We start from the raw sequence: 20,023 nt of genomic DNA on the forward strand, positions 1-20,023 counted from the left end.
GTGCTCCACAGTTCTGAGCCATCTCTTGGAAATGATGACTGTGCTGCTCAAACACGTCCTGTGTGACACAGGCAGGGTCAAGCAGCCCTTGTGCCCTCCTGCTGCTGGGCTGCAGTAGAGCAGTTTGGAGTCCCAGTCCTCCAAAATCCCTTAAAAGCTATACAGAGTAACAGGAAAATGCTCCTGAAGGCTCATGTTAGAATCCCCTTCCCTGTTTCTCCCCCTAACTCCAACATTGCCAGAAAATCCCTTGGAAACAGAGTCAAACCATGTCCCACTTGTCACTGAAGGAGAGGGGAGATGCATTCTTTAAAGTGCTTTTGCTCCAACTGGCTTCTGTATAGGAAACATCACCCAAAATAAAACAAAATCATCAAGGGGGGCTCCTGTAAAATTGAGTTTTAATCCTTTTTCCAGCTGTTGTTTGTGTCTGACCACTCCCCTGCAGGGGAGGAGTTGGACCTTTTCAGTCCAGAGTATGAGGGCTCCGGGAAGGCACCGAGGGGCTGAGAGGTGACAAAATTGCTCAGGTTGGGAAAGACCTCCAAGATCATCAATTCCAAACATGGGAACATGGTCCAAACAAGCCTTTGCCCAGCTCCTACAGCCTCGGCAGGGATGTTTTTATTAGAAGTTGCCACATCACCTCTGCTGAGCTCTCTATAATTATGAAACATTAATAAAAATTCCTGCTTCATTAATAAAAATCATTAATAAATCATTAATAAAATCATTAATAAAAATTCCTGCTTCATTAGCAGGAGACCTTCCTATCCTAAGGAGGAATAAACTGCCCAGTGATGTACAGGAGCAGTGTGGACTGTAAGAGCTTGGAAAAGAGGATCAACAAGGAGAAAGACATTGAGGGGCACATGGACCAGCCCAGGAGGGGACACAGCCTGGGATGGGCAGAATGGGAGGGAGATGAAGTGAGCTGTGCTCAGCCAGAATGCCAGAGAATTGGGAAAATTGTTTCTTCCCAATGTGGGGATGCCCACTGGCACCATCCCACCTGCTGCTCACCCACCCAGCTGCTTCACCACCAGCACCGATTTCCCAGGAAATCCACCACACATGCAGCCTCTCCTGTCCCAGGAAACGCCCTGAAGAAAAAAGCTTTTGCCACATCAACCTGACACAGTGGTGCCAGGTCGCTCAGCGCAGTCACCAGCCCCCGGGCTGTGGCAGAGCCGGGCAGGGAGGAGCAGAAGTCCCGGGTGAGTCATTATCCCTTTGTTAATAACTCCAGATTGACTGGATTCCTCAGCAGAAAGGAGCTGACAGCTCTGCAGGATGCTGGGCTCCACTTTCCTTCACCCAAGCTGAGGCAGGGATCTCCTGAGCCCTGTCCAGGTGCTCCTGCTGAGGAGGAAGGATACATTCCCCCCCTTCCCGGGCTGATCCAAGCGTTGACAATCCCTCACTCTGGACTAACATCCAAACCTGAGACAGGACAACAGGCAGGACCGAAACCACCCTCCACACCCACGTGGAGCCACCAGCCCAGCCCAGCCCAGCCTCCTCCCACGCACTCCCCAAACCGCAGACCAGCCCAGCTCCCAAAAGCATTCCCAGCACCAGATGTGGAGGAAAACAGCACGGCCCAGAAAGGGAATCCTGCAATGGAGAAACAGAGGCAGCAGATGGATGAGGAGAAATGCTATTTAACAGAACCTGCCTCTGTTTTCTCTTTAGTCATCATCTCCATAGAAGAGCGTGTTAAGAACTGCTCCAAAGCTCCAACAAAAACACTGCTCCCTATTTTCATCTTCCAGGGAAAACAGATAGTCCCTGCAGTGGGTTTTATCCTTCTCCCACTGAAAGATTTGCTTTCTTTTGGGCATCAGATTTGTTTTTATCAGGTTGGGTTATGGTCTGTGGGTCAAAAAGCCACCACGGGTTTCCTTCAGTTCAAGACACACGGAAGTCTCTCCGCTCTGTAATTAGCTTTGATTTCCAGCAATGCTTTTCCCTCCCAAGGAATGGTGACCCAACAGCAGTTCTTTGGGGATTTGATCCCAGGTTTAATCCCAGCTTTGAACCAGAATTCCCTCGGACGGAGGGTGTGCTTTGGACCTGTTATGCTCCACGATGGCGACTGCACACAGCCAGATTTCTCAGGCATATGCTCCAAAGAAGGAATTCACAAAGGGGGAAGAGACTCCTAAAGAAGGAATTCTCAGAGGGGCAGACATTCCCATGCCAATCTCCCATTCCCTGGCCCCCAGGGCTGCAGAGCCATCACAGCAGTTTTCCAGCAGCACATTTGAGCGATTCCTTGCTGTTCTCATCCCGGAGCTGCCTACGGACACAGCTTTCCCAACACTTCTGCGCCTCTCCCGAAAGTAGGTCAATGCAGTGTGTCATCTGCCAGGCTGCTTTTGGGAAGCACAGCTCCCTCTCAGCCATGGAGCACCCGGAGCAGAGCAGCCTCTCCCCCCCGTGTCACCCTTCACCCAGCTGCCACATTGATAAATTCAACACAAACAAGTGTTTAAGTGAATCAAAAGAGAAATGCAAGCTAAAAAAAACTGCTCTGCTGAGCCAGAAGTGCCCATCAGCATCCAAGTCCTTGCCCTGGTGTGTTATTATTAAATCGAGTCCATTAGTGGTTGGATCCAATGATTCTAAAGGATTTTTCCAACCTGAATGATTCTATGTCTGTATGACAGCAGAAATAGTGACTTCAAAGAGCTCGAGAACAATGTGATCTGTGGTTCTGCTCCCAGCTGCTCCACAGCTCCTCTCTCCCAGCTTCCAAGGGGAACACAAACCCCTGCTCATTGAAGCCTCCCTGCTCACACTGCCATGGGGAAGAGGTCTGCAGCCAGGATTTGCTGGAGAGAAAGTTCTCCACACACCCAGGAGCATTTTGGGACTAAAAGAGGGACTTTTCTTCGCCAAGGACACCGGGGCTGGAGGAAAGGAGCATCCACCTCAATACCCCTGCCCTGGGGCTGTATCCTGTGTCCTGCTCTTCCCTGGAGCAGCCTCCAGCTGGGCTGGATTCACACCTGCTTCGTTCTCCTGCTGTCTGCACCTCCATGCAGAGGATCAGCCCCTCACAGAAGGGTCTCTGTGCCCTGGACACACCCAACCCTCCTGGCAGGAGAGGGATGGACAGAGACCCCCCGGTCCTTGTGACCACAGAGCACCCCCAAAGCAGCTCAGCTCCATCCCACACGCTCCTAATTCCCCATTCCCTGCGAGCACAGAATTACACAGACTCAACAGAATCCAGAATCATTGAGTGTGGAAAGAGCTCTGAGACCATCGAGTCCAACCTGTGCCCCATCCCCACCTTGTCACCCAGCCCAGAGCACTGAGTGCCATATCCAGGCTTTCCTTGGACACCTGTAGGGATGGGGACTCCAACACCCATGTGGGCAGCCCCTTCCAATGCCTGACCACCCTTCCCATGGAGAAATTCTTCCTGATATCCAACCTGAACCTCCCCTGGCCCAGCCTGAGGCCGTTCCCTCTCCTCCTGTCCCTGTTCCCTGGGAGCAGAGCCCGACCCCCCCCGGCTGCCCCCTCCTGTCAGGGACTTGTGCAGAGCCACAAGGTTCCCCCTGAGCCTCCTTTGCTCCAGGCTGAACAACCCCACCAAAGCCCTCACACATATTTATGGGCAGGCCCTATTTCAAGGGAAAAAATCCAAATTCATTCCAAGAAAGTCTTGGCTGCTCCTGTCCCTGGCTGAAGGGGGCACAGACAAGCACGTGGACCCCAAACTTGCCAAGCACAATCCCGGTGCTGCAAACATCCTCCTGCAGCACAGGGATGAGCAGAACTCTGAGCTCCAAACAACAGCACAGGGATTATATTTTTTTTCAAGTAACCATATAAATTTTACAGAGATATTTAAATCTCCACTCCTTTCAAGGGCAGAATTAACACTCATCCTCCTAAAGTCCTTATCCCCACCAGCAGTATGGATAGCACATCCATATGGATCTGCCAGAGCAGAGCAAGATGCGAAGGCAAAAAAAAAATGCAGAAGACATAATGAGAGCAATTTGGGTTTTATTCTTGCTCATGAATCAATCTTGATTTCCCATTCACGGCAGCCCCCGTTCCCTGCACGCCAGCTGTACACAAAGAGGCATCTGTCCTACCTTCAGCCATCAAAGGAGCTGTGTCCCTGGGGATGCTGGTTTAGCCAGGGCTAGGAACAGGCAGCAGCAGCAGTAAGGTCTCTGCTGCAGCAGTGCTGCACGAATCCAGGGATCAGCAGATCCGAGGGGAACGTAGGAAGTGCTCAAACCGGTGCCAGATACTCACCGAGTTTAGTCAAACGTGCGCACGAGCTCTGCTTCCATCTGCTGAGCCTTGGGCAAGGCTTTCCTTTTAAAAAGCAAACGCCTGGAATATTCACTTGGGCCTGGACACCCCCAGTGAGAGCGTGTGCTCAGGTGTCAGCAGTGCCCCGTTGCAAACACACCACACTCCCAGCACCCAGGTGGGGAGAGAGCACTGAGGATGCACACAGACAGCCCCAGAAAGAACTACGGATTGGGAGTGGAAGGGAATGCAAGCTTTGGCTTCTGGAATTATCCCTGGGCAAGGGAAGCTTGTCTCTTGCGTAGCAAAAGCCATCTGCAATGCAGATCCTACAGAAGGGGGGAAAAGCCTCCACACAAAGCAAACAGGGGGTTTCATTACCGGATATCCAACACCTGGGAATGCCCCACGGAGCCAGCGGGATCCGGGCCACCAGGGCAGCCAGCCTGGCTCTCCTGGGCTACCACGCGCTGTCCAGGAGTGGCTCCGAGTGGCACCGAGTGGCTCCCGGGCATGGTGGGCTCAGAGGTGGCATCTGAGCACTGTCAGATCCAGAGGCACCTCCGAGAGCCGGATCAGTGGGAGCAGGGAATGTGGAGCACAGCCTGCACATGGGATAACTCCTCAGATCTGTTTTTGGGAGCTGATGTGCAGTTCCCTCTTGGCTCTAAGCCCTTAAGGTACAACACTCACATCCTTCATTTGGAGAAGGGCTGGATGTGTGCTTTCCTCTCAGGAAATTCCCAGCTGGCACTCAGCTGCCAGGAGCTCACCAACCTTTCCAGACACGGCTGCAGAAACCGTGGATCCTCCCAGGGATGCTCCCACAATCCAAGAGCTGCAGCCCCACAAAGGCTCATCCCGATGGCAATTCCTGCTGCTGCCAGTTCCAGCCAGGAACGGCGGGGTGCTCCCACAGAGGCTCCAGGCAGAGCCAAAGCCTGACTCCCCAGCCCTGTATTTGCTACTCAGCTCCCTGCCCTGCCTGCTCTGGCTTCCCAGCTCCAAGCTTTTCCCTCCAGCTGCACTTTGGAAGTGCCTCTGAGGAGCTGAAAGTGCTCCTCTTGCTCCAAGCCTCTCATTCAGCCCCTGGAGTATCTTTCCTTTGGCACAGTGGGTTCCTGATCCAGCTGCTCCAAAGCTTTGCTCCAGTCATCCCTGCAAACAGGAACTCTCTTAGAGCTTCCAGGTCTGGGTGTTGGCTCTCGAGCTGGATTTTCCATCTTCCCAAATCCAAAGGGCTTTTAGTTGAAGCATTTAAAAAAATAAATAATAATAAAAAAAGAGATGTGATTATTTCCATCCTCCCCTGAGCTCCTGGACACATCCAGCCCTCAGTGGATGCGCTGTCTGTTCTCAGTGCACAGTGGCCCCTTTGTTCAGGGATCAGAAGCCAAGGCAGAAGGGGTGGACAAAGCTGGGAGCTCCAGGAATTCACCTTTCCCTGCCTGGCACAGAGATCCCTCAAGCTGCCTGACAGCACCAGCAATGCCCCTCTGTGCAGGGACCCCTCCCAGAGCCCCTTCCCAGTGGGCTGCTCTCTGGAGGACAGATGTTACAGATGTTTTAGCTCCAAGGATACGTGTGAATGACACAACCTGCTCCTTATCCTTGTGAGCTGCAGTGTGAGCAGAGAGATGCTTGGTTTGTCCTGCTGAGTGCTGAGAGACCCTTGCAGAAAAACCAGGTGCCTGAAAAGCTTCAAAGGTTTTCAATACCTCGACAGGGAAAGGAATCTGCTCGTGAGCACAGGCCTGGTTGTGTGCCTGCATCCAGCTGTGGCTGATCCAGCCCATCCCTCGTGTTTGCCATCAAACTCCCTCTCCAGCTGTTCCTGCATCCAGGACAAAGAGGAGCAGAGGTGCTCCTTGGTCCAGGCACCTCAGCTTGTGATGACAGACCTCATCTCACTGCCCCACCCCAGGTCAGCTCCTTGCCACACAAACAGGCTCCTTACTCCCAGGCTGAGTTTTCCAAGGGGCTGGCATTCCATCCCTGCTGCCTGTTTCTCCCTGAGGAGATCCTCCCTGAGCTGGAGCTCCTCAATATGATGACTGCAGCAGCCACACTGGCTCCCTCCCTGTTTCTTTTCCCTTGGATCTCACTGATGGTAGCCAGATGCACCAGGTTTTCCTCTGGCTGAGAATTCTCCAGGCCCCAAAAACCACCTTATCTGCCTTTTTAAAGCATCATACTCTCCTTCATTCCTGCCTTCCCTCCATTATCCGTTTCTCAAGTTTTACAATCCAAGGCCATAAAATTCCACTTTTCAGAGTTATTTATCCCCCCTGACACGCTGCCAGTGTTGGATCCACATTTCCCCTCTGCTTTGCAGACTGGCCAGGCACTCAGGCACTGTTCACACAGATTTTAAAAGCAGGCAAGTCACACCTCATGGGGTAGGGAAGGACAAGGGGATCCCAGAGCCACGAGCAGGAAGGGCTGGGACACAGCAGGGAGCTGTACCTGTCCCAGCAGCATCTCTGTCCCCAGGCCTGAGAACAGAGCACAGCCACAGGCTCACCACTCCCACAGCGGGGAAACCCTCAGGAAGCACTCCTTGGCCATCCACACTGCAGGCACAAATACATCCATGAGAACCTCACTGTCCCATCCAGCCCTCACTTTGGGGAGGCCAGAAGGCAGCCACAAGTGGCTAAAACCTCTCCTTAAAGCCTCAAATCCAAATGCCTTTGCTCTGCCCCCTCCCAGTCAGCATTACGTGGCCAGACAGAGACCACAGCAGCAGAGACCAGAGCTGGCCCATTGCAGTGGAGAGGTGGCAACTGGGGCTTTGTGTGAGTGCTTCAGTGGTCCTTGCTCCACACTGGAGAGAGAGCAAGCAGCAGGAGCCCCAGATCAGCCTCTCCTCAGGCACTGGGACATGCCTCAGGCTGCTGGCACAGGGATGGGACAGGGAGCTGAGCATCCTCCCAGGATACAAAGGCCAAGTGGACACGAAAGCAGTTGTGAGAAACGCAGCTGACAGAGCAAATTTGGCTGGGCTTGTAACTGCACCTTCAGCTTGCCAGGCTCGGGTCAAATCCCAGCTGCTCTCCTGAGGGAACTCTCCAGAGAGGGGAGAGCGAGAGGAGAGTGGAACATCCTCAGAAATAAACCCTGCATTAACACGGACACCAAAAGGTCCAAGCTGACATCAGCTCTCACCTCCATGACTGACCCAAGAATTACAGAGCTCCAAGAAATCCAGCAGAGCATTCCCTGGGTAAAAATAGGCCCAGCTAATTAACAAACCTCGTTAAAAGGGACACCCAGCAGCAGTGTGACCTCTGCTTTGCTCACAAGGATGATCAATATTGACTGTCTCAGAGCAGCAGCAGATCCTTAAGATCACTTCAACGTGAGCAATGCTCAGCTGGGAGACTCAAAGAACCTCCTCTGTTCCCTGCCCTGGGCTTCTTTTAGAACCATTGAGTGCCATGTGTTGTCAGAGAGCTCAGCCCTTCCTAACCACTGCAATAAACACATATCAATCTCCTTCAAATTTAATAAAGAGAGACCCTAAAAGCTTTGCCTGGATCTGCTTTTCCCCTTCAATTAATAGAACACAACACCAAAGTGATGAATTATTGAGGAGAAACACGAGCCTGGGCTTTCACAAACACTCGGCTCCGATGGCAATTTATTACAAATTAATAGTGTGCTGCAGCTCCTCCTGCTTCCTGGGAGCTGGGAATTGCTCAAGCTACACCAGGAAACTTGGGAGCTGCCATGGAACACAACAGTCCTGAGCACAAATAATCCTGGAGTGGTTTGGGTGGGAAGGGACCTTAAAGCTCATCCCGTTCCAACCCCAACACTTTCCACTGTCCCAGGGTGCTCCAAGCCCATCCAGCCTGGCCTTGGACGCTGCCACAGCTTCTCTGGGCACCCTGTGCCAGGGCCTCCCCACCCTCCCTGTAAATAAATATATAAACTGGGGGTGGAATTGAGGAGAAGGAGGAGGGATAGACAACGGACAGAAAAACAGGAGAAAATCATGCTTTGAGGGGTTTGTACTCCTGGAACAGCACAGTTTGTATGGGAATGATGGCTCCTTCCCATCCTTGCAGCACACCCCACGTGCAGGGCTGGCAGCAGGGGCACACTGAGCAGGGCTGAAATCCCAGATAAGCACCTCTGAGCAGAGCTGACTATTGTGCAAGGATGATAATTCACATTTGCACATCCAGAACTCCAGCTGCTCAGCAGGGAGCTTCTCAGGTTTCTCACACCCTGCCCAGAACAACATGCCTGGCCCAAAATGACCCTCAGACACTCTGAGAGAAATCCCAAACTGAAAAAACACCTTCTCTGCATCAAAGGGCTTCAATGCCAACCAGCCAGAAAGATACTTCACATTTCACCAAGCTATTGCTCTGGAAGCACTTGCAAGAAGCCTTCAGGAGGATTGGCATTGGCCTGTTTGAAGATCACCCTGACTCCAGTCAGCGAGTTCAAAGCTCTGGTTTAATGTGCTTCTTGCTAAAAACCATCTGAGCACATTGATCCACCAAAGAGTTGGAGTGAAGGTATAAATGCATTGGTAAATTCATCAATAAATTAGTAAATGCATGGTAATTCCCATTCCAGGGGAAGGTCTCCCTTCCCATGGCAGGGGGTGGAATGAGATGAGTGTTAAGGCCCCTTCCAACCCAACCCATTCCATGATTCCATGCTCAGTGCCAGTGTTTGGAAGATGTCACAGCCAGCAGCACACAGACACCTGCAGCAGCACGGCAGCTACTCCATTAGAGCAACAGCCCCCCAAAACCCCAGGTGAGGGCAGACACCGAACCAGAAGGGATTTCCCAGCCATGTTTCCATGTAGGAACCTTCCTGATAAACACCAAAACATGGAACCACCACCATGACTGTTGTACCACCTTTGTCAACCCTCATTCCATGCCCCCAACCCCTCCCCCTCCACCCAACACAGAACTCGCACAGAACCAAACCCGGCTGCTTTTCCCCAAGCAGCTTCTCAGCTCAGCTGTGCTGCTCAGTTTGCCCTGTCCCCACCCTCACTCACAGCACAGCAGGAAACTCACCTCCATTTTTGATGGCTCTGATCCCCCGATGGAAATCTTCGAAGCTGATAACTCCCAACCCACTGGGATCCAGGTATTTTGTTAGGTCCTTTACCTGCAACCAAGAAAAGCAGTGTTACCTATGGAATCCTTGCAGGAAACAGCATCTTCCAGCACAGAAACACCTTGTAACCAACTTTTTCCCTCTTTCTCAGAAAGATTTGAGCAAATAACAGTGAATTTCTTGAGCTGACCCCAAACTGTGGCTGTTCTCCTTGAAGGGAACATAAGTAACCAGTACAAAGGGGTTAATTAGGACTTGGTTGGTGTTGAAACTACTGCTCAGCTTTGAAGCAGCATTCCAGGCAGTGCCTCCTGTAACATGGGCCTGCTCTGCCAGGGATTTGTTTGTTTTTATGGGTTTTAAAGAGGTCCTGTCTTAATTGGGAAACTCAGTAATAGGCTGCCTTGTAGGAGGGCCCAATTAAGGGGATTCAGTGATAATGAACTGCTCCCTGTTACAAATTTAGGCCGTATAATTGAAACGTTTTCCCAATTAGACAATGTCTGAGGGGGAGGGAATCACATCAGTTGGCCAGGGTTGGGATGGGGGTGCTGGAGCAGCACACATGGAGCAAGGGGCACTCTGAGACCTGCTGAGAATGGTCTGGGATCTTCAAAGAGAACAGGCAAAGGGCAAAACCACAGGGCCCAAAGTGTCTCAAAAAGGTGCATTTGGTCCCTTCCTCCCAGGCTGCCATGAGCAGAAAATCCTTTACAGCAGATGCTTCTCAACCTCAGACAACCAGACATTTATCCCTCGTTTGAAGAGCTTTTGAGGCACCTTTGCCTATTTTTGAACCACATCCTTCAGCTGAGGAACAATTCCAGGAGGAAGCGGGTGAGGTGAGAGAGGAATTGCACGGAGAGCTCCATACTCCAAAGCTGCCCACAGTGCTGCCCTCACCCTGCCACACACATCCCCCTCCTCCTTCTCCTCCTCCTCCTGATGCACAGGAGGGAGTCTCCAGGGCTGCATTTGTGCAGCTCTCATGAGCACAACCTTTTGACTCGCTGGGGTTTTGGTTTGTTCTTGGAGAAGGAGCTGGTGAATCACCAAACCGTTCCTTCCAGAGAAGGAAACCTCAGGTATCAAAGGAGACTCAGTCCCCAGCCCAGCAGCTCAGAGCTGCCCTGCTCACCCTGAGGCAGAGAACAGAGGCAAAAAGAACTTTTGAGTTCTTTTTGGTTTTCTCAAAGCCAGGTGTGTGTTTCTATAGGGAAATCACACCTACAGCACACTCAGAGCTGTTCACTCATGTGTCCATGTGCTTTGGTCATCCCACATCCCCACAGGAGCAGCAAGAATTCCACTGGCGTGGAGGAACCCACAGGGCTGAGACCATAAAACCATGGAATCACAGAATATCCTGAGCTGGAAGGGACCCATCAGGATCATGAGTCCAGCTCCTGGCCCTGCACAGACACCCCAACAATCCCACCCTGTGCCTCAGAGTGGTGTCCTGCAGCTCTGGCAGCCTCGGGGCCGTGCCCATTCCCTGGGGAGCCTGGGCAGTGCCCAGCACCCTCTGGGGGAAGAACCTTTCCCTGATATCCAGCCTGACCCTGCCCTGGCCCAGCTCCAGCCATTCCCTGGGTCCTGTCACTGAATTCCAGGCTGTGCCTCTGTGGGACTGCCACGAGAGGAAACCCAAGCCCCCATGGCACAGCCTTGCCCACCTGCCAGCTGCCTCCCACTCAAGCTGGACATCAGGAAGAATTTCTCCATGGAAAGGGTGGTCAGGCTTTGGAAGGGGCTGCCCAGGGAGGTTTGGAGTCCCCATCCCTGGAGGTGTCCAAGGAAAGCCTGGATGTGGCACTCAGTGCCCTGGGCTGGTGACAAGGTGGGGATGGGGTTGGACTCGATGATCTCAGAGCTCTTTTCCAAGCTGAGATTCTGTGAATGGGAGAAGACAACACAAGCACCTTCTCCAGTTTTCTGGAGCACTTTTTTGGCAGCCAGACCTCCTAAACTCACATGGCACTCATCATCTTGGGTGAGTCAGGTTTCTTGTACATTAAACAAAGGTATTTTAGACTAATAAAAACAACTCGTAGGAATGTGTCGGTTCCAGTTAATGCATCTGGCAGCTGCCTGGAGTTCAAAAGCTGTCACTTAATTTGTTATCTGTGTACAGAGATAACAGGAAGGCAAGTGACATTTAATCAGACTTGATAAGCCTATAAGGGATTAGCATGACATACTCTAAATTACAGTTTCCATAGTTTTCAGCTTCTCAGGACCAAGAGGGCTTCAGCCCCTCGTGCCAATGCCACAGCAGGGCACCTCACCCACACCAGTGCTCGGGCAGGACAGACAGTGCAGCCAGGGAAGTGTCTGCTTTATGCAAAACAGCCACTATGTATTTAAATTGGGCTGGGGGCAGGGGGAAATGGTTCTGAAAACTTCCCAACCTGGACATTATGGAGGCAAACAACAAAAGCTACACGCTGAAGAAGCTTGAGCCCGTGGCAGTGTCTGTGCTGATCCAAACCTGCCTGGATTTGCTGTCCAGGCTTAAAAGCACCATTAACAGTTGAGACACCCCCATAAGGCTGAGGGTGAGTGGCTGCTGAAGAATCCCCAACACAGAAAACAAGAATATTTGCTGTGCCTTCCTGGTCCCCACAGCCCCTGGACTCCTCCTCTCACCAGCATCACCCAGCAATGGAGCTGGAGCCCCTCTGCTCTGGAGGCAGGCTGGGAGAGCTGGGGGTGTTCACCTGGAGAGGAGAAGGCTCCAGGGACACCTCAGAGCCCCTTGCAGGGCCTAAAGGGGCTCCAGGAGAGCTGCAGAGGGACTGAGGACAAGGCATGGAGGGACAGGACACAGGGAATGGCTTCCCAGTGCCAGAGGGCAGGGCTGGATGGGATATTGGGAAGGAATTGTTCCCTGGGAGAGGGGGAGGCCCTGGCACAGGGTGCCCAGAGCAGCTGTGGCTGCCCCTGGATCCCTGGAAGTGTCCAAGGTCAGGCTGGATGGGGCTTGGAGCAAGCTGGGATGGTTTTCTTCATTTTGATGACTGAGCTAGACCCAGTACCTCATCAGGGCCATTGGGAAAAACACCAGCACTGTGGCTCAAACTGCTTTGGATTCATCCAGCAAATCTGAGCAGTTCTGAAGTCCCAGATTTGAGGGTTTTAGCTGGAGCCTGAGGCTCCCACCACGCTCCTGCTGGCACAACACCAAAGAGCAACGCTCCTTCAAAGTGCAACACCAAGCTTAGCCCACGAGATAGGAGCCACAGTCCTGCTTTTGGCCAGCAAGAAAGACTTAAAAGAAAGGTTTTGCTTCCTGTGTGTGTTTGTGGCTGGTTACAAACCCTCTTTGGAGCCCGAGCAGCTGAAACACAGAGCATTAAAGAGTGAAAGAGGATGACGTGCTTTAAGTAGCTGACTTAAATCCTGGTGGAAAGTGAGAGGTTTAAACTGCTTGAAGCCAGCCAGGCTGCCTGGAGCTGAGCACAGCCACAGGCCTGCAGGAGCACAGCTGGGGGTGACATGTGCCAAGGGGTCATCCCTGTGCCAGGGACACTGCCCAGACTGAAGGATTTCTCCTGGAAAAGGACATGGAGCAGAGGGGAGGAAGAGGGGAGGGTACCTGGCACCCCAACAACACAACAAGAACTCCTTGCAGCATCCCTGCTCCCACATCTCCTGTATCCCAGAACTCTGCACATTCCAGGGTGTTTTGCCTTCCAAAACCCAACAATTCTGCTGCCAACAGCACCCCTGCTCCAGCAGCCTTCAGAGCCCCACACTGTGATGCCACAGGGGCTCCTCACAGCACAGGAAGAGTTTCCTTGCTTTGATGCACTGAAGTCAGCTCAGCAAAGGACCCCGAGCCTCCAACAGTGGCAAATCCAAATTCAAATTCCCACACAAAGGCTTGACAGCCCTGCAGTGAAAATTTCTCAAGGAGGTAAAGGATTCCCCAGCTGTGAATTCCCTGGTTAGCAGGTTGGAAGAAAAGGAAAAGGAAGCCTCTCCTCTTTATCCTCATGGATGCTCCATGTCTCCACCACACAGGAGATGGATTCAGCAGGACAAAATATCCACTGTGCTTGTTTTAGGCGTGATCCCTGAAGGAATTCAGGGCTGTGCTGGGCAGCCAACACCCCCCTGTAACCCCTGAGCCTGCCAGCAGTTTCCCCTCATATTCTGGCAGAGATCAGGGCTGAACCAGCTTCCAAAAAGACATTCTTTGGAGGGGTGAAGGAGGGTGGGAGATTTCTAGTGGCCACAGCACCCCCCAAGAAGAGCTGGTAGAGCTCAGATCATCAAATCATGTGGTATCTCCCAGGGCTGGTGCTTCCATGTCTTGCCCTGGGAATAAAATCCACTCTCAGTGCTGCTTTAATCTACACAGACTTGGGAAGCAAATCCAAAGGAGGCAAAGAGGAGGAATGAATTTTGATATATTCCTGATAAACACCTCCAAATACCTGAGCACATGGGCTGCAGTTCCCACCAGGAACTCCTGCAGCCTCACACGTGACGGAGGGAGGGAGGGAGGAAGGAGGGAAGGAAGGAAGGAAGGAAGGAAGGAAGGAAGGAAGGAAGGAAGGAAGGAAGGAAGGAAGGAAGGAAGGAAGGAAGGAAGGAAGGAAGGAAGGAAGGAAGGAAGGAAGGAAGGAAGGAAGGAAGGAAGGAAGGAAGGAAGGAAGGAAGGAAGGAAGGAAGGAAGGAAGGAAGGAAGGAAGGAAGGAAGGAAGGAAGGAAGGAAGGAAGGTTGGTTTAAACATGGGGAACTCATTGAGTACCCAGGTACAGACCAATCCTGGGTGTCCTGCTTGGCTGAGACAGGACATCAAAATCCAAGTACCCCTCATGTAACTTTAACTACTCTCCCCTGACTGCCAGAAGCCCAGATCTGCTCTGAACATCCTGAATCTTTGGATGTAAGTATTTTAAGTGTAAGTGAGACAGTCCCTGAAGTCAAGCAGAGAGAAAGCCAAGCACCATGTTGCCAGAAGTGCCAAACTGAGGGATTTTTAGCAATAAAAAGTGCAGGGAGGACTCACACCAGCTGCTCTCCTCTCTCTTTAGCCAGGTGTGTGGCCTGGAGTGGCCCCCAGGAATTCACATGAGTGAGAACACGCAGTATAAAACCTCTCATGGTTACACAGAGGTGGATGCAGCACCTCCAGGTTAAACAGAAGGGAATGAACCTAAGCACTCGTTTGTCCCTAAAAACCCACCTTGCCTCTCGAGGCTAAACCAATCCTCTCAAAGAAAAATGTAGAGTATTTTGAAATGCTGATGACAGAAGGCAGAGTATCCCTTTTTCACCTTTGGGAAATGTGCTGGAACTGCTGAAGCTCCTGCAGCCAAACCAAAGGGGCCGTGCCAAAGACACAGCTGGCCCCATAGAGCTCTCTTCAGATCCCACGCTCCCTAAATCCACGGGCTGCAGTGGGATCAGCTGAAATGAGCTGATCCCTGCTAATGCAGCATTTGTCTGGGGTAAGACCACATCCATCCCCCTGTGCTGGGTGCTGAGAGAGCATTACCAGCTCCACAATGTGAGCACAGCTTCACGCTGCCTTCCCACACTGCTGCTGGGATGAGATCCACAGCTGCGCCATTCCCAGAGCCAGGAACACCCTTCCCAGCACTTCTCTTCTGTGGCTTCATCACCATAAACAGCCAGGCCGAGGGGGAGGCTGATAACTCTGCATTACTCTGGCTCCAGCCGTGTTTATAGGATCTGACTCCCTAATTTGCTGAAGGAGCTGGCACTCCACAGAGCACTCAGAACCTCAAAGCAGGTTTCTATTCTGCTGCAATTACACCTAATTAAGTAACCTTTAAAACACCCCCGAGGGGCAGATCTCATTACAGGGAGCAGCCGTGGTCAATTGTGAGTAAGCAGTGCAAGAACTGCATTATTTATTGCACAAGTGGCAGCGCTGACCCAGGGCTGGCTGCCCTGGGTTTTGCTCTCCCAGCCTTTCCCAAAGCTCCAGGAGGAGCTCAGCAGGCAGATTGTGCCTGCTCAGGTCTCTATTTAAAGGTCCACCATAAGCAGCCCTGGTGAAGATGTTTCCTTCCCTAATCTTGCCCAGACATCAGCTCATCCTTCCCATCCCTTCATCCCGAGGCTCCAGCACTGCAGGGCCTCTGTTCCCAGCGTGGTACTTGAAACCAAGGATGCAGGCACCTTCCTGAGGAGACCAAGGAAACCTCAGCCTGGGTTGTTTTCATCTTTTCCTGCCACAGAAGAAATAATCAAAGCTACTATTTAAGGTAGAAGGGGAATAAGCTTCCTGTATTTAAAAGGAGGAATAAAGAGGAATAATTATAAGGATAAGCCTGCAAGTATTCAAAGAAGAGGAATGGGAGAGAGATCACCCACAAACCAAGACAGAGCAGGAACAAGGTGAGCAAGTGCCCAAGACAGATCCTCTTCCCAGGAAGATCAGATCCTTGCCATTTAATACCCACTTGCCTAACAAATCCTCCTTTTCCTATTAATCCAAGAGAAAAGCTTCTCAGCCTGCCCCCAGCTTTTCCTGTACTTCACCTCCTTGGGGCAGTTTCTCCCCCAGTCTTGCCTCCCCTGACTCTGGCCCCAAAGGCTCTCCCAGGGTCACTGGGCTCCTTCTGCAGGAAATGCCAGAGGGGAGAGATGCGGATACAGAAAGGACAGGAGAGAATTCCCTCCCCACCAAACCCCATCTTCCCCTTTAGGAAGAGGAAGGGAAGAGATCTCCAAGCCAACTGTGAGCCAAAAACCAGCCCAAAACTGATACTGAGAACCAGATCCCCTCCACACATCGGGAGCCTGCACAGGAAAAGACTTTCCCTCAAACACTCAAAATTCACCAGGAAGCAGAAAAAGAAGCCAGAATATGTTTTAAAGAGCTGGCAGCCAAAAAAGCCTGAGGACCCACATCCTTCCTGCCCACACCCACAAGAAACCAGGACAAATGGATCCAGCCAGGCCCTCGGTGCAGAGTGTGGAGCTGAACTGCAGGAGATCTCCACCACCTGGATCAATCACATCCAGAATTTTGGGGTATTTTACCTGCTGGCAGAAATTCCTCTGGTCTGTACAGGACCCTTTAGGACTAACCCCACCAGCTCCAAGGATATCTGGAGGCAGGAACACCTCTGTGCTCCCCAGGGCTTCAGAAGCCTCAATTTGTGGTATTTAAGTGTGTTCTCAAATGCCAAGTGTGACATTTCCAAATTATCCCTCAATTGTTGCCACTGAAGCATAAAAACGTATTTAAACAAACAACTTCAAGGATGGTTTGGAAACATTAACAAGAATATAAGTTACGCTGAGATGGTTTTAATCCAAATTTAATTGTTTGTCTCAAGTGTTCCAGGTTTCCTGTCGCTCCCTAAGTGCTCAAAGGCTTCAGCAGCCACGATGCTCTACTCTAAATATTTACTTGTTGAATGAACTTGAAGAGGGTTCCTCCTCCACCCTCCAAGCCACTGAAGCCTTTGTTTCTAGTTTTTGTTCCTCTGATGACAAGGGAAACCTGTTCTCACCTTTCCAAACACGGCTCAGGGGCAGGAGGCTGGGTTAAATCATGAAAAAAAAAAGGTTTAGTGCCTGGTTACTCCTTAGATAAAACCCACGCCCCTACCCTGGGGGAAGAGCCAAGTGCCACCACGGAGCCACCCTGGGTTGTGTCGTGCCAGGGACACGGAGCCTCTGCAGGGCTTGGAGCTGATCTGAACAGACAAAAAGCACAATAAAACACACCAGGAGGTCGCACACCGAGGATGAGGCGTTTTAAGATGCTGAATGTTTTGCCTGGTCTGGCTCCACGCAAAGTGCCCAGCACCAAACCGCGGTGTTTGTGTGATGGGGCTGTTTGGGTACACCCTGTCCAAGCCCAGGATGGTGGCCTTTGCTCCCAGGTGCTCCCCTCCAGGTTGGAAAGCAGCACAAAACCTCCGTGGCACATCCCAGGACAAATGCTCCCACTGCCTTGGCACACTCACCCTCCCCAAAACACAAAGTATAGGCTGTAACTCACACAAGGATTGTAATCACAGCATCACAGGATGATTGGGGTTGGAAAGAACCTTAAATCTCATCCAAGTTCCACCCCCTGCCATGGGCAGGGACACCTTCCACTCTCCCAGGCTGCTCCAAGCCCCATCCAACCTGGCCTTGGACACTTCCAGGGATCCAGGGGCAGCCACAGCTGCTCTGGGCACCCTGTGCCAGGGCCTGCCCACCCTCCCAGGGAACAATTCCTTCCCAATACCTCATCCATCCCTGCCCTCTGGCACTGGGAAGCCATTCCCTGTGTCCTGTCCCTCCATGCCTTGTCCCCATTCCCTCTGCAGCTCTCCTGGAGCCCCTTTAGGCCCTGCAAGGGGCTCTGAGCTCTCCCTGGAGCCTTCTCTTGTCCAGGTGAGCACCCCCAGCTCTGCCAGCCTGGCTGCAGAGCAGAGGGGCTCCAGCCCTTGGAGAACCTCTGTGGCCTCCTCTGGACTCACTCCAGCAGCTCCACGTCATCCTGACATTGGGGGCAGAGAGCTGCACCTCTCAGCTTGTAAATGCTGGGAATGTGTTGGGCACAAGGAGCCTCTGGGGCCGCAGAGGTGAAGCCCAGGGGAGTGGCAAACACGAGCAGCTGAACAGGAGAGAAGGAACCCGCCTGGCACAGCCCCACTGCGCCTGCCACCCTGGCAAAACTGGAACACAAACAAGCCTGAGCGAGAGACCAGCAAGCATAAAGACTTATTTCTTTTTTAGAGCTGCTTCAAATTATTCCCCTCCTTTTGGCACCTCTTCAGGCTGCTTCAGAAAGGGCTGTTTGTGTGAAGGACACGGAGCAGATGTGCCAGAGGGGTGAAAAAGAGCCCAGAGAACGGATCAAAGGCTCAGAGGTAGATTCCTGGAGCAAGGGAGAAGAGGCTGAGATGCCATGCATAGTTTGGGAAGCCCAGGAGCTCCGGGATTGTACGCCCTGGGCATGAAGGCATCACCACACCAACCAAACATCCCCATGGCAACGCTAATGCTCCTCCAGCACCTCCCCTGAGCAGGGGAGCAGCAGGAGCCCTGGAATCTGCTCCATGGCTTTGCAGGTGTCTGCCAGGCTGGCAGCCAAGTCCCTGCCTCGCACAGGGGACCTGCCTCTGTGCTCTGGGCTGTCAGTCCTGCCTGTGCCACCAGCATCCCTCCGTCACCCACCACACCTCAGCTGCTCTGTGATGCCAGAACGGGCTGGATGCTCCACACAGCCTGAGGTGAAGCTCCAAGTCCAAGAGAGAATTCCCTGTTGCACACCAAGGTCTCCAGAACGCTCCTATTCCACACCAAGACCTCCAGCACTCTCTTGTTCCAAACCAAAGCTTCCAAAATTCCCCGTGGATGTTTCAGAGAAGGTCCCACAAACCTTCCCTCTGCTCTCTGCATCCTCCCTGCTGTGCTCCTGCCAGGACAGTAGTCCCAGAGTTCCAAGTAGCCAGGAGAGGATTAGCTGGTTGCTGCATCCATTTAGCAAGCACAGGGAAAAAGTTCCACAAGGATATCCACATTTTATTTCTCCCTCCACCTGTAAAATCCTCACACACACACACAGTGAGCAGGGTGAAGAACAGCCACTCCCCTGGAAAAAAACAAGGAATGTGGCCAGGCAAAAGGAGGCAACAGCTGCCTCTTCATCCCTGCCTGGCCAGAGGCGGCGGGAAAGCCTCCATGGCCTGATCAGCTTCTAAAGCCAAGGTGGGACTGAGTGTTATTTTCCCACTAGGAGACTTTCACTTTCAGCATGGATACACCTTCTCCAAGCAGAGCCCCTCCAGCAGCCCCTCATTCCATGCTGTATTTGTTTGGGAATGTGGGGCTGCGGAGCAGCCACGTGGATGGATCCCGGCCCAGCTCCGTGCCCGGTGCCCACAGGAGCCCTCACCCCTCACCTCCTGCCCACAACAGCTTCTTCTCTCTAAACACTGTTGGTTTGGGCTCCTTTGACTTCCTGCACGTTTTGCTGGAGCCCAGCTTCCTACTGGACTCTGGCAAATGGATTTTCCACAGTCGGCTCTGCTGGGTCTTGCCAGATGACGCAGCTCCCAGCACCAGGTCCTCTCCCTCCAGCTTTCCTCCTCCTCCTCCTCAGGGGAGAGGAGAAGCAGGAGCAGTGTGCAGGCTGAACAGCCCTTCCAGCAGCAGCAGTGACTCAAACACAACGTAACACCACTGGCATTTCACCACGGGACGTTGCACAGAGGGAACAGGAGCTCTTTCTTCTGGAAAACTACAATGTGTTATTAAAAATAAATCAATCAGGGCACTCCAAGGCTGCTCACCACACTGCCAAACACAGGGACAGCCTGCAAACAAAGCTGTAAGCACCCTTGGGACACTGACAGCTCCACAGGACATCCCCAGAGCTGTCGCCAGCCCAGGCCATGCGGTGCTGGGACACACCAGGACACACACAGGAACTCAGGAATTCACGTCATTTAATCCAGCACATCAAATACTGCTGTCCCTGAGTGCTTCAGCCTCAATAGGATCACAGAAGGTGGTAACAGGGAGCAAAGGCAGTTTAGTCACTGGCATTCCTAGGAAAAGGAGATTTGCTGTCACACTGGAAGGAGCTGGGCAGGGCGAAGCCAAGCTCCCAGCAGCCTGGAACCTCTCTCCACAGCAGCCTCCAGGATTCCC

The 20,023-nt window shown here is 52.4% G+C and overlaps 1 protein-coding gene across 2 annotated transcripts in view; it reads right to left on the bottom strand.

Annotated features, from left to right (window-relative positions):
- RAB11FIP3 (RAB11 family interacting protein 3) overlaps positions 1-20,023 on the bottom strand; it is a 75,684-nt gene that overhangs the window by 45,669 nt on the left and 9,992 nt on the right. For both annotated transcript variants that reach the window (XM_069030411.1, XM_069030412.1), the window contains exon 2: positions 9,336-9,429. In XM_069030411.1, coding sequence (XP_068886512.1) covers positions 9,336-9,429 — 94 coding nt within the window. The remainder of the gene's footprint in view (positions 1-9,335; positions 9,430-20,023) is intronic.

Source organism: Aphelocoma coerulescens, chromosome 14 (genome assembly GCF_041296385.1).
Source record: "Aphelocoma coerulescens isolate FSJ_1873_10779 chromosome 14, UR_Acoe_1.0, whole genome shotgun sequence".
NCBI classification, from domain to species: Eukaryota; Metazoa; Chordata; class Aves; order Passeriformes; family Corvidae; genus Aphelocoma; species Aphelocoma coerulescens.